At 40.9% G+C, this 14,107-nt stretch overlaps 1 protein-coding gene across 1 annotated transcript in view; it reads left to right on the forward strand.

The window, feature by feature from the left end:
* The window catches only part of LOC124292273, a 69,275-nt gene extending 64,256 nt beyond the window's left edge, over window positions 1–5,019 (forward strand). Inside the window, exon 3 of the mRNA XM_046729334.1 lies at window positions 3,769–5,019. Within this exon, the coding sequence (XP_046585290.1) occupies window positions 3,769–4,020 (252 nt within the window). The 3' untranslated portion in view covers window positions 4,021–5,019. The remainder of the gene's footprint in view (window positions 1–3,768) is intronic.
* The last annotated feature ends 9,088 nt before the right edge of the window (window positions 5,020–14,107 follow it).

The raw sequence follows: 14,107 nt of genomic DNA on the forward strand, positions 1-14,107 counted from the left end.
TAGGTTGATTTACCATTTTCGCCATGACGTACTACTTACGTATAACATGCGAGAGGTCCTGTTGGGGGAGAACAAAGAACTGGGAATGGATGCTGCTGTCGTCTAAATGTCTCACTCGCATGGTTTAGTATGTGATAGCCTCTTCAAATAGAAACTGGTATCTTCTTAAATAAGTCGCATGGTATTTCAAGAAACGCCTACAGATAAGCGTTGGTCCTACATTTGGATCGCGTAGGTGAAAAAATAAACTGGTACATGCATAATAAATTGCACAATTTATGAGGTAGTTCTGTCATACAGTTTGCAGTGGTTTGGAAGTACTAGCAATTCAGTAAACTTCGTTCATGACAAACACGCCATTTTACGAAGTATTGGTTTTACTAACTGTTTTTGAAATTCCGGGCACTTGTATATTTTGTCGAAATGCATAAAACGAACTACGGTTATAACGAACTAAAACACGTGGTCCTTTGAGTTCGTTATAACCGACCCGTGAAGATCCGGGTTAGAACTGATCGATGCTCATGCTGTTGATCACTTGATTGTCTGTCCAGTGCGGTGTAAAATTAAATTCACTTATTATAACCATAGTTTACTGTAATTGTTTTATTCTGCTGATGAAACTACATGAACACTTAGCTTTGACGATGTCGGTTGAAGTGGACGCCTTGGGTGATTGTGTGTCTAAGCACAGCTTGTTCAGCTTGACCTGAGCTACTCTACATATGCATGACCCGGGAGGTTAAATGGCACAAACGGCAGGTCGAGTTAACTTCATTAAATAGGGGAGCAAAGAATGTTATAATGTTGCGTTCGTGCGAAACATGCACACATGGATTCGTTACTGATCTTGTCCCGGAAAACAACACTTCTGAAAAAACAATCATTTCATGTTTTAATATTATTGTTTATACAGTCATATGCTATCTGGTTTAGTTTACTAACTTTAAAACGTACAGATGTCAGTTACTTTCACAATCCGGTTCACTCTTGCTGTCAGTCCATACACCAAGTTTAATTATCACTTTTTCTGTTCTGTTCGGACATGTTGACAACCAACTGACAAAGGTGCACTCCTTCCCAAGACTGACTGACTGACTGAGTATGGTTTTACGCCGCTTTTAGCAATATTCCAGCAACATCACGGCGGGGGACACCAGAAATAGGCTTCACACATTGTACCCATGTGGGGATTCGAACCCGGGTCTTCGGCGTGACGAGCCAACGCTTTAACCACTAGACTACCCCACCGCCCCTCCTACCCAAGAATAGACCCAACCAGTTGTGACACGGTCACGCAATGCATTAGTATTGACTTGACCAGGTCAAGCTGAACAAGCTGTACGAAATACGACGCTGTTCATAACATCGGTCACTTGTTTGTCTCGAATTCCGATGGTAAAGGCCGCCGACTCGTAGCTTCAAAACGTCAGTAAGCCTTTTAAAATATTGGCAGACATGTGGTGGGCATTTCCAAGCCGACGTATCAGTAACAAACGTCCTGATGCAATTCCCTATTTCACACTTCTACCATATGTCCTCGTGCATTTTTATGAACAATTGACTTGGCTTTGCGTGCGTTTCTGATGGGTTCCAACGTGTGCAATCGACGCTATTTATAGCAGACATGGAAAGAGGTGTTTTTTCGCTTCTCTTTAAAAGTATTGTTTGGTGCCTGTGTCGGAAATAGAGAAACTGAAACTGACTGTATATCAAAGGACAATTCACTCAGGCTAGTTGTTTCATGAACGTTGTTTCATAACACGTTTTTGATCATGTTAGAATGGTACAATTTTTTGTGATTTCGTGTGATTATGAAATGTGTTTTGCAGCTTTTATTATTGACTGACTGACTGACTGAGTTTGGTTTTACGCCGCTTTTAGCAATATTCCAGCAACATCACGGCAGGGGACACCAGAAATGGGCTTCACACATTGTACCCATGTGGGGATTCGAACACGGGTCTTCGGCGTGACGAGCCAACGCTTTAACCATTAGGCTACCCCACCGCCCCTTTTATTATTGATACAGGACGGGATTTGGCATGTCAATAGAGCATGAATCATCACGTTTTCGCATGAAGTTATACTCAACTTCTTATGTGACATCTAGAACGGTATGATGAAGAAGAGACAGTTTTATCGGCATACAAATTCATAATTATTTTTTTATTAATGCGACATTTTGAGGGAGACCGCAAAAATTAAGATGATTTGGTATAGACACAACCCCTGAAACGTGGCATCCATTTTAATAGAGAATACGTATATCCACAGACCAACTCCCTCGGTTGAGGACATCTCGTCAATGTTAAGTAGCACAAGTCCACGGATTCGGCCCAATATAGCTTATGGAGGATCTCTGTGTGTTTAGGCTTAATTCTGAGCCTCAATATTACAGGAATAAATCCAGGAAAGCTACTCGAGCTTGTGAGTACATGAAACGCTCAGGTCCCAGAGGACCTGGCTACCGACTGACATTTTACTATTGAACCCAACACACGCTGTGTGGCTATTACCAATGACCTCTGGCAGTTGGCTGGTGGATCTAACGTGCTTGTCTCACACATTATGTCATTAGGTCGGCTTTTTCCTGAGTTAGGCATATGGATGATATCTGGTTCTTCTATTGTACTAATTGTATAGATTTAGGAAGAGTTGTAGCAACTGTATATTGATGATTTCGGGAGAGTTGTACTAACCGTATACTGATGAAAAGGGCTGTACTAAATGCATCGTGAGTTTAGTGTTACGCCGTTTTTAGCAATATTCCAGCAATATCACGGCGGGGGACAAAGAAATGGGCTTCACACATTGTAACCATGTGAGGAATCGAACCCGGATCTTCGGCGTGACCAGCAACGCTTTAACCACTTGGCTACCCCACCGCCCCCCTAATTGTATAGTGATGGCATGGGCGGATTGTATGCAGATGATATAAGGAGACTTTACAGTTTTTATACTGGTGATATAAGGAGCGTTGTACAAATTGGATATTGATCATAGAGAGAGAGTTGTACTAATTGTATCCTGAAGACATTAAGAGTTGTATTGACGTAGATTTTTTGGTCTATAAGGAGAGTTGTACAAATTATATACTGATTATATTAGAATAGTTAAACTAATTCCATACTGGGGATATAAATATAGTTGTATTCATTTTATATTTTCTGCAGAATAATCATTTCAAAGAGAAACAATGAAATTGAAAAATTCAATCTTAAATGGAATTCACACATCCCAATATTCAGCAACTAATTATAATTACATCTTTATAGCAATGTATCTTCACCGTTTCTGTGTTTGTTGTTACTGTATACCTTTGTAAACATAGGAACACATAATAAAAAGAATTATACTTGTGATATAAGGTGAGTTGTACTAATTGTATACTGATGACGTAGGAAGAGGTGTACGAATTGTTTACGGATAATGTAATGAGATACAAGGCTTGACTCATGCCTCTGGTTGACAAAATTAGAACGAGTTTATATTTGAGAGTGGGTGGATGTTAATTTATGTTGAATTATGTTTAAAGACGATTTCATGAATCGGGTGTCCAATCTCGATGATATATGGTGGACCGTGTGTCATCGGACCACTTCGGTGCGGATTGGTGCTCATGATATCAGTCACTGGTTTGTCTGCTCTATGTCCGATGATTTAGAGGACCTTGTCATGTAGCTGCAATACTGCTGAGTTAAAAACGAACTATACGGTATATGCAATTATCGTGTTAAACTCATTTCCATTTCTTTTATATTTCAGTGTGTGATATGCCTCGGTGCCAAGGCAACAATGCAAACCTACCCATGCGGACACAAAGTGGTATGCCGGAAGTGCTTCATTAAGACAATACAAGTGGCCGTCTCGCAAAGAAGTCTGCCACTTAGGTGCGTCATCTGCCGTTCGCGCATCCTTAAACTCCGGCAGGCGGCGCTTCCTCCGATGCAGGTGGCAGCACCGATTTCCGGTCGATATCTACCGAAATCTCCCAGCATTCGACACTTCCAGAAGTAGAAGTATATCCGGCCACCCTAATATGGGCATACGATATCGTGAAGTATTACACAGACTAGGGCCCAGTGCCCCAACGTAGATTTAAGACCTCCGAGCCGGGTAGCCTTGGGAAGATCTAGTACTCCTATTCAAACTAGTGGACTCGTTATTCAGCGAAGAATTTGCATGTTGTAGTGAATGAATATCAATCGCAGAGTCTATGCTTTGGAAAGGAATATGGCAGCAGGAATATGCGCGATCGATGATTGAAAGTCAGATCAAGGATTACAATCCTGAACTTAAACCCACAAATGGCTGGACAAATCTTCACCGGGTCTCCCATGGCCGTGTATCCTCACCAAGATGTGAAAATCGGCCAGTACAGCGCCGATTGGTACAGTGGTGACAACAATCGGATATAACCGAACGTGCCAATCTCGCATCTCCGACACATTCCGATCGTGGCAGGCGTGACCAACGAAGAAGATGAAGAGGAAGTTTGACTACCAGAACAATTGCATCGCAAAGTCAAGGTCACATAGGATCTTTGACCTAATGTCAAGGTCACAGGTCAACAGTTTGTTTGACTGCAAGAATATGCATAACATGTCATCTGTAAAAACTTCCAAATGAGGGCGTCATTGACAGGAATAGAACTGAGTTCGAAAATTAGAATACATTGCTAAATATCATCAACTTTGGTAAAATTATTCCAGTCAATGGAGCAATGCCAAGTGTCGAAAGATGTAAAGGAAATACCGTGGCTAATCGTTCTTTAAATATTTCATATTTTCCGAGGCATTTTTAATTCATCCATTTAATAATAACCATTGATCCGACCAAGTGATATCGCTGGCGATGTTTCCTTCCTGTTTTATATGCAACGTAAACCGCGAGATGAAGGATATCATATATTTATAGCACAGACTATCGCATATTACTTGTATGTGACGTTCACTTAATTATTAACATGGCTGTTTTACACAGTTTTAATATGCCCTCCGTCAAAGGTTAATTTACGAAAATGAAACAGTGTTTTATATTTCATGTTTGGTTGATTTGGAAATATTCGTAACAGCAAACTAGTGGCGGTATCAATTCTTATATGTTAAATATTCATCTGAAAGCTATCGATCAGTATTTGTTCACTCATGTTTCCAAACATTTTGATATCCTGTCAGAAAATGACTTTTGAACTGTTGACACGTGCCCCGAAATACATACGAGGTTAAAGCAAAAGGCCTTACCTTCAGTGTGTTACTAGTGTGTGCAGAAACGGCCACAGCTCTTGTAAGGCACGGCATCATGTTTTATTGCACATTCATTATTATTTTGAGAAGGGCTTTAGTCAACGTCTTAATATACTCATGCCAATTAAGGTTGTCACCCCTTCAATTTTTTTAATTGGAGAGGGAGTGGGGGTCGAGGTGTGTGGGGGGTTGGGGTGGGGAGGGGTGACAACCATTATTGGCATTAGTATATATGGATGCATATAATTGTTTGAGGGTGAGTGTGGTTTTAGCCGTTGTTAACAATGTTCCAGCAATATCACGGCGGAGGACACAAGAAATATTCTTCATATCATTGTTAAGAAAACTGGTTTGTGTATTGTCCCCTTTCAATCCAAATATTACGGAACCTCGATAGACCGAAACTTATCAGAACGGACATTGAACATACCGAACGATTCTTACAAAATCACGTAAATACCGCTCATCCTGATAAAGTTATGGAAACGAATGTGTCATATTGACGCCATAGTTTTGTGCATAGATCTATATATACTCATGCCAATAATGGTTGTCACCCCCTTCTATTGGAGAAGGGATGGGGGGTGAGGTGTGGGGGTTGAGGGGCGGGGGTGACAACCATTATTGGCATGAGTATATATTAGCGTCTTTTCGAACCTGATTGTCTTGGAAATATTGTGGAATATTTGCCTGTTAGTTCTGGAAACCAAAGTATGTGTGAATGTTGAGAGAGTGAGCGCGATTTATCAATAGTGCTTGGCTTACATTAACTTAACACTTATATAAATAGATATATATATATATATTTTGTTAGAAAAATCAAAATATTAAAACTCAATCCCTCCAACCCTCAGCCAAAACAATAGTCGTAGCAACAAGCAGGGACATGCGCAGAATGACGTGTGTGTCGTCAATGTGTCGTTATTATTGAAACATTCGAAGTCAGTGTTGAAACTCGTTTCTATCCTTTGTAATTCCTGTACTTCAGAAAAAAACTCGCTATTCAGGACACCGTTAATCAGACCGTTCCTCAGGGCACGGTTAAACGACTAACTGCTTTCTATAAGCATCAGAAAACCCTGCTAAGGCAGACGACTGTACGATTCCAACCACACCATTCTAGTCTTCCTTATTCGCTATCGTTACTTAAACCTTCGCGAAAAGGTAGCGCATCCTGCTTCATCGGTAGCACCTGTCACAAACACATGCGAAGGCAAGTCAACTGCCCACAAGTCAAAGAGGTACAAGTCAAAACAGGAAATTGCATCGGATATCATTAAGTCATTAATTTTGAAAGCCTCGGGATGATGTCTGTTCTACATATACTCAACAAAAATGTCAAGGACCACCCCAATTATCAATATTTTAGTATCTCAACGTTCATATTATGATCAATATAATACTTACATTGAATATTGGGGTGGTCCTTAACTTTTATAAATGAGTATATATAGACAAGGGAACAATAATGATATCCGGCCATTCGTGTATTCTGATGACTTCACTCGAAACAGTCATCTGTCGTATTAACGAGGGTCACTGGACTGGTTCCTTATCAACTTTTCATTTGAATCAGAAATGTTTGTTGGTGAAGTCGAATTAATATTTCGTGAATGCGATTCTTTTATTGCAGAAAGTGATAACATAGATCTTCGTGACGAATTGGCCTCAACGAAAGTAAAACTTGATGTATGATAACCAGTCACGAAGTCCCCGTCACTTTTGTCACGACATACAAATGATTATTGATAATAGCAGTTCAGTTGGTGATGTCTGTCTGCCTATGTTAACCAGAAATGTTATCGTGTTATTATTGAAAACAAAACGTGCCGGACAAAAGAAAGTATACACCTATGTGTGATTGCTAGAAGTAAAACCAAACCTGATTATTCGATTGTGATGTATTTAATACAGGTAGACTAGATTTGGACCTTACGTTTGTAGTGTTATGGGGACTGTTTTCAGCCCAGTAACGTTTTACCGTTTGCAGTTGTTTGGTCAAACCATTTTCAAGTGTATACTTTCTTTTGCCAGGTAGTGTATGTTACTTTAGATTATTAGGAGATGTAGTAATTTTGGATATATTTATTTGTGTATTGTAAGAAGAATGACCGTTTGTTGGGAAATTTGGTGCATTTAGTTGTTTGATGGTGGCTGTCTTGTTTGACAGAGGTTGTTTCGTTTGACACTTGTTGTTTTGTTTGACAATAGTTGATTTGTTTGAAGTGGCTGTTTTGTTTGACAGTAGCTGTCGTGTTTGATAGCAGTTGTTTTGTTTGACAACAGTTAATTTGTTTAACAGTCGCTATCGTGTTTGTTTTGTTTGACAGTAGTTGTTTTGTTTGACAGTAGCTATCGTGTTTGACACTGTGTGTTTTGTTTGACAGTGGCTATCGTGTTTGACAGTATTTGTTTTTGGACAGTAGTTTCGTGTGACGGTAACTATGCATACTATAGCTTGATCTGCTCGTTTCGGGATCGGCACACCGATAGTATTATTACTCTACTTACAACAAAGCACCAAGAGACTGTATGTATTCAGCATAATCGTTGGGTAAAATGTGTCTCTTTCCTGCGCTTAAATTTTTAATCACATTAATAACATCTGTCGCCATTACCCAAATAAATTTCTTCACCCGAACCATAACTGAAATAGTTAGGAGCAGAATTAGAGTTCATCTTTCAATGTCACAGTGAAGTATATTATTCATATAGAACTATATTCTCTGTTTAAGTGAAGATGGTTTACTGTGTAAGTCAAGATGATTTCACAATCTCTACTATAGATGGAGGTGTTCACTGCAGATGGTTTCACTGTTTGACAAAAGATGGTTTCACCATATTACTAATGATGGTTTCTCTACTTAACTTAAGATGGTTGTGCTGTGTAACTCAAGATGGATTTCACTAGAGATTGATTGTCCGTCTAGCTGGAGATAATTTGATTTTTTACCTATAAAAGATTCACGATGTAACTAGAGATGGTTTAAAATTTTACAAGAGATGGTTTTAACCAATCTAACTTAATGGCATTTTCGATCCCTCCTCCAGATAAAATGACCATTATCAGACAACCAATGACCTAGTCAATACAATCAATCAAATTGTCAGGGGTGACACAGGAAACATGCAAACCCTTAACTTTCCAATGAAGTAGTTCAAACTGCTGTCAAAGGTACTTCTATCCAGACACAAGACGAGGTTGAGATGACATTGTTAAAGAATCACTTTAAGGTTCCCATCAAATGTCTTCTCAAGTAGAATCGATAAAGGTTGAATAACAATTATAAAATTTAAGGGAAATAAAACGCAGTTTGATAATGTTTAGACTCAAATAGCGAATTAAAGGAAAATATCATTGTATTATTGCAGATCTTACTATAGTCGGAATTCAATTGCAAAACCATTAAATGATAATGTACGGATGCTTAAAAAGGCCTGTTTGATATTTAACCTCTATTTTATGCCGCTGGGGTTCAAAGGCAATTCGGAGAAAGCGTGTCAAAGTGAATTATTTACTCATAAAACTCTTAAACCCGCCCCGAGTGGGAAGAATCAATGAACGCTCGGACCTGTCGAAGGAGGACTCGAGAATGCTATTTCCCTAAAACCATTCTAAATTTAGAGATATCACCTCGAGGGAGCCTCACACGTTTGATAGATGTTTCACTAATGGAGCTCCGACCTTCGGGATTTGTCATTCTGAGAATTCTGCCGGGGGGTACGACTCCATTCAAAAAAGGAGTATATCCTAAAACAATCTCTTATTTATAGCCTGGAGTCCCCAATGAAGCTCTCCAATATGATCTGAATGGCAATGGTTAAACAAATTCCGTTCTAGCCCACAGTGCTGCGCTTGTTAATTGGTAAATAGATACTATTAAACAGAGTGGAAACATTGTACAAACGATCGAGAAATAGACCTTGAGTTCTCATCCGTGTTTGCATGTACACAATACAGTGTCATTAATTCATTTGTCATGTAGAATAACATACAAATGTATTTCGAGATCAACAGTGATCGCTGTGATGATAAACTAACATTTCAATTACATTTTGCAAACAGATAAAGCATTAAGACGACACATGTTAGTTCAGATGAAGCAGAATATTCCGTAAATACGAAAATAAGCAGGAAGCCCTACACAGAGTCCGTTTCACTGGTATGCCAAGTCCGATACTGCGCATGTATGTGCGCATGCGCAGATATCGTGTTGGACTATCAGCCAGTATTTCATCAGTTCTAGACAGCAGCAACATCCTTTCAGAGCGTTCCACTTTCGAAAACATGCAATAAATATCTGACCAGTATCTGTATCAGGATGTAATCGGTATGAAAACCATTTATTCCATCGAAGAAAATATTAGTGTTCACTTATAACTAATATCATGCAAACCACAAAGAAACAAAATTGTTGTATTTTTACGAGACATTTTCCAGACCTTGTGATCAAAACATTGATCTTGAAATCAATATTCAAATTCATGTCACGATCTGACGAGACGCGACGAGAATATCGCCACATAAACTTGTTTCTCTCCGAAACTTATTTCGTTTCTACGCAAATTCTATGCAAATGCGTAACATGTTTGTGGAAGATAGTATATTTTCTCATTAAAGAGATCGGAGATAAGCATGCTTTTCTTGATATCATTTACTGCATATTGATGACTGACTCGCATGTATGGAACACTCTTCCAAAGGAATGTACTATGTTCTGTCTCGTAATAGATGACACGTGATGCCGTACGTTGAAGTCAATACTGGGCTTCCATAGACACATACAAACTAAACATAGCCTATTAAGAGTATACGAGTACAAAACGCTATCGTGCCTTGAAAACACACCCTTAACGTCACAGCGTCTTTGATTTCATTAGTATTTTATAAACTTGTTTCAAACATTATTTTGAAAGAAGGTATGTGAACGAGGAGTACCGCAATAAACGGTCGATTGGATAATGAAGGTGTTTTTAGTGCTTTCTTCGATCGAGAGATTGGACATAATGGCGCAATGATATTGGTAAGTTCTGTATTTAACTGTTATTTGTCTATTGTCAAGGCAACGCTATTGGTGCAAGTTCATTGATTTTTTACACAGTATATCTCTAAGTGGTATTTTCAGTTTACTTCAGCGACAAAGACGGTTGTCCTAACCGAGAGGGCATACGGTTTGACACAAAGGTCAGACTATTGAACGCAGATTATATAAGTATATGACTGAGCTATGCAAGACTGTATGCTTCTGTTTTGTATCTAAGACCCAACCAATTTCTTTCGTGTAGTATTTATATATGAAGTGTCGCCAAACTGAGCTGTCAAGATGAGAGGCTGAGTATTGAGTTGGTAAATAAAAACAGATATATTACGTCATGTTTGTGTTGTAATTTTTCAGTTTGGATTGTGGCATTCGGCACTGTATCCGCTGCAACAATAATCTCGCATTGCTTTTTACGATATTCACTATCACTCGTGACAATCCGAGGCACACGAAAAGGGCCGAGTGATGGCGAACTCTTCCGAGGACATTCTTCGCTAAAAGGCACGATGTTACATAAAATACTGAGTTTGAGAGCGAGTTTAGTTTTACGCCGTTTTAGCAATATTCCAACTGTATCACGGGACACCGGAAATGGCTTCACACATTGTATCCGTGGGGGAATCGAACCGGGATCTTCGGCGAGACGAGTGAATGGTTACCCCATCGCCATCACATACAATAGACCAATACAGTCAAATACGCTTATAACGAACACGCTTTTATCGAATTGTCGGATATAACGAACTGTCGGTCCCGGCCTCCTGCCGCATGTTAGTCTAAAGGAGTGTAGGGGCGGTGGGGTAACCCAGTGGTTAAAGCGTTCGCTCGTCACGCCGAAGACCCGGGTTCGATTCCCCACATGGGTACAATGTGTGAAGCCCATTTCTGGTGTCCCCCGCCTTGATATTGCTGGAATATTGCTAAAAGCGGCGTAAAACCCAACTCACTCACTCGCTAAATGAGTGCAACGAACAACGATTATAACTATAATTTATTGGTTTCGGTTCTTTGTAGCCTTAGCTTGCAGTAATTCCCACCTCATCCCTCGCTCAATTCTCACTTCGCCTTTTTCGTGACCATTTGGCTGGTGAATGTTGCAGATGGTGACGAACATCCGCATGCACATACTGATTACAGTTTTAGAAATGACAAGTTAACACTACACGAAATAATATATCAACCTGGCTTTAATTTATTCCTGTCATTCACAATCTGTTGCCCAGTTCCATTTACTGCCAGGCAAAAGAAGTACACACCTAAAAATTGGATATGAGAGAAACATTAGTGTGTGAGCGAGTTTAGTTTTACGCCGCCTTTAGCAATATTCCAGTGGTGGGGGACACACATGGGCTTCCAATGGTGGGGGACACACATGGGCTTCCCATATGTGGGGAATCGAACCTGGGTCTTCGGCGTGACGAGCGAACGCTTTAACCACCAGGCTCCCCAGCCGCCCCAGAGAAACATCAGAATCGGTCACCCATGATTGTGTAAAGGCGACAAAAGGGATCAGGTGGTAAGGCTCGCTGACCTGTTTGACGCATGTCATCGTATCCCAGTCGCGAAGATCAGTGATCTCGCTGTCAATCCCTGGATTGTCTGGTCCACATTAGATTATTTACAGCCGCCGTCATATAGCTCCAAAATTCAAGACAGTGTCGTACTGTTGGTTACAGGACCATATCCCTCACGATTTACTCCAGGCTGGGAAGGCTCTGGGTCTCTGGTGTCCACTCTCTGACCGAGGACATCCTGCAACTGTTCCTTTGTATGCAGGACAGGGGACCCAGCGTGACAAGCTTAGCACCGTATGAGGCCATGAAGACATTGGCATCTTTCTGTTCAAATGTGTAATGATAATTGCAGCTAAGGAGTGAGTGAGTTAGGTTTTACACCGCTTCTAGCAATATTCCAGCACGGCGAGGGACACCAGAAATGGGCTTCACACATTGTATACATGTGGGGAATCGAACCCGTGACGTGACGAGCGGACGCTTGAACCACCTGACTACTCAACCGCCCCTCAGCGGAGAAACGATAGGACGCACCAACGTGTTGTAGAGCAACCAAATTCCCAATCACCATACCCAAATCAGTTAACGCGTCATAATAATATGTCGTAGAATATCACCCCAAGTCATGACACTGCCTCCCTATACCGATAAAGATATAAAAATGTCTCCCCGATATACCGCTTGCCGCTACGTGGCCAGCAACGTTTTCTGCCATCTGTGAACAAGAGACCTATGTATGTATATATTACGTAATCACACAAACACACAAAACTACCCCTTTTTGGGTGTTGTCACGGTCTTCACGATGGTGAACAGTAAGCATATCGGATTTCAAAAGCCGTTTCCAATTTCAGGATGTACATGCATTTTAATCGATTGACACACTGGTGCCCAGACCTCAAAGAGCTACACTGCCTCAACAGTGTAGAGAGCGGATGTTCCTAGAGACAGGCATGACTGAACTGCAATTAAATCGCTCTGTGGTCCAAAGTGAATCCCTTTTTCTGTTTGCTTTGAGGCTCTGGTACTCGGTCTCCAGCCAGAATAGTCCCATTCCACACACACACACACACACCACCCCCCTCATCCCCGGCACATTGAGTCCCTCGTCGCGATCAGTCTGATCGACTGAAGGATCCCTGCTCGAAACAAGGTTCTAATGTCGAACAATAAATCTCCAGATAAAAAGAATGATCTTAAAATATCTAGAAGTAACTTCACCTGACATCTGCTCTGATACCTGTTACACCGACATGTACACAAGCAACGTGTTCTAAAGGGACACCTACCACACCGATAACTTCTACAGCAACCTCTACTACACCGACATCTAGTACATTGACATCTGCCACACCGATACCTTCTACAGGAACACCTACTACACCGACACCTAGTACATTGACATCTGCCACACCGATACCTTCTACAGGAACACCTACTACACCGACACCTAGTATATTGACATCTACCACACCGATACCTTCTACAGCAACCTCTACTACACCGACACCTAGTACAATGACAGTACAATGACATCTACTACTATACCGACACCTACTATACCGACACCACTACACCACCTACTACTACACCGACACCTAGTATATTGACATCTACCACACCGATACCTTCTACAGCAACATCTACTATACCGACACCTACTACACCAACATCTACTACACCTACCCTAACATCTACTATTGACATCTACTACACCAACATCTACTAGCAACATCTACTACACCGACTACACCAACTCTACACCAACATCTACTTTACCGATACCTACTACACCGACACCTTCTACACCAACATCTACTATACCGACACCTACTACAGCAACATCTACTTTACCAACGATACCTTCTACAGCAACATCTACTATACCGACACCTCTAACACCAACACACCAGCATCTACTACACCGACACCTTCTCTACACCAACATCTACTACACCGACACCTTCTACACCAACATATACCGACACCTCTACACTACACCGACCCTACACCAACATCTTCTACACCGACACCTACACCAACATCATCTACTACTACCGACCAACATCTACTACACCGATACCTTCTACAGCAACATTTACTACACGTACACCTACTACACCAACATCTACTACACCGACACCTTCTACACCCTTCTACACCGACACCTTCTACACATCTACTACACCGACACCTTCTACAGCAACATCTACTACTACACCGACACCTTCTACTACACAGACACCTTCAGCAACATCTACTACACCGACACCTTCTACAGCAACACCTACCACACCGACAT

Source organism: Haliotis rubra, unplaced genomic scaffold (assembly GCF_003918875.1).
Source record: "Haliotis rubra isolate DU_JTF1 unplaced genomic scaffold, ASM391887v1 Scf510, whole genome shotgun sequence".
NCBI lineage: Eukaryota > Metazoa > Mollusca > Gastropoda > Lepetellida > Haliotidae > Haliotis > Haliotis rubra.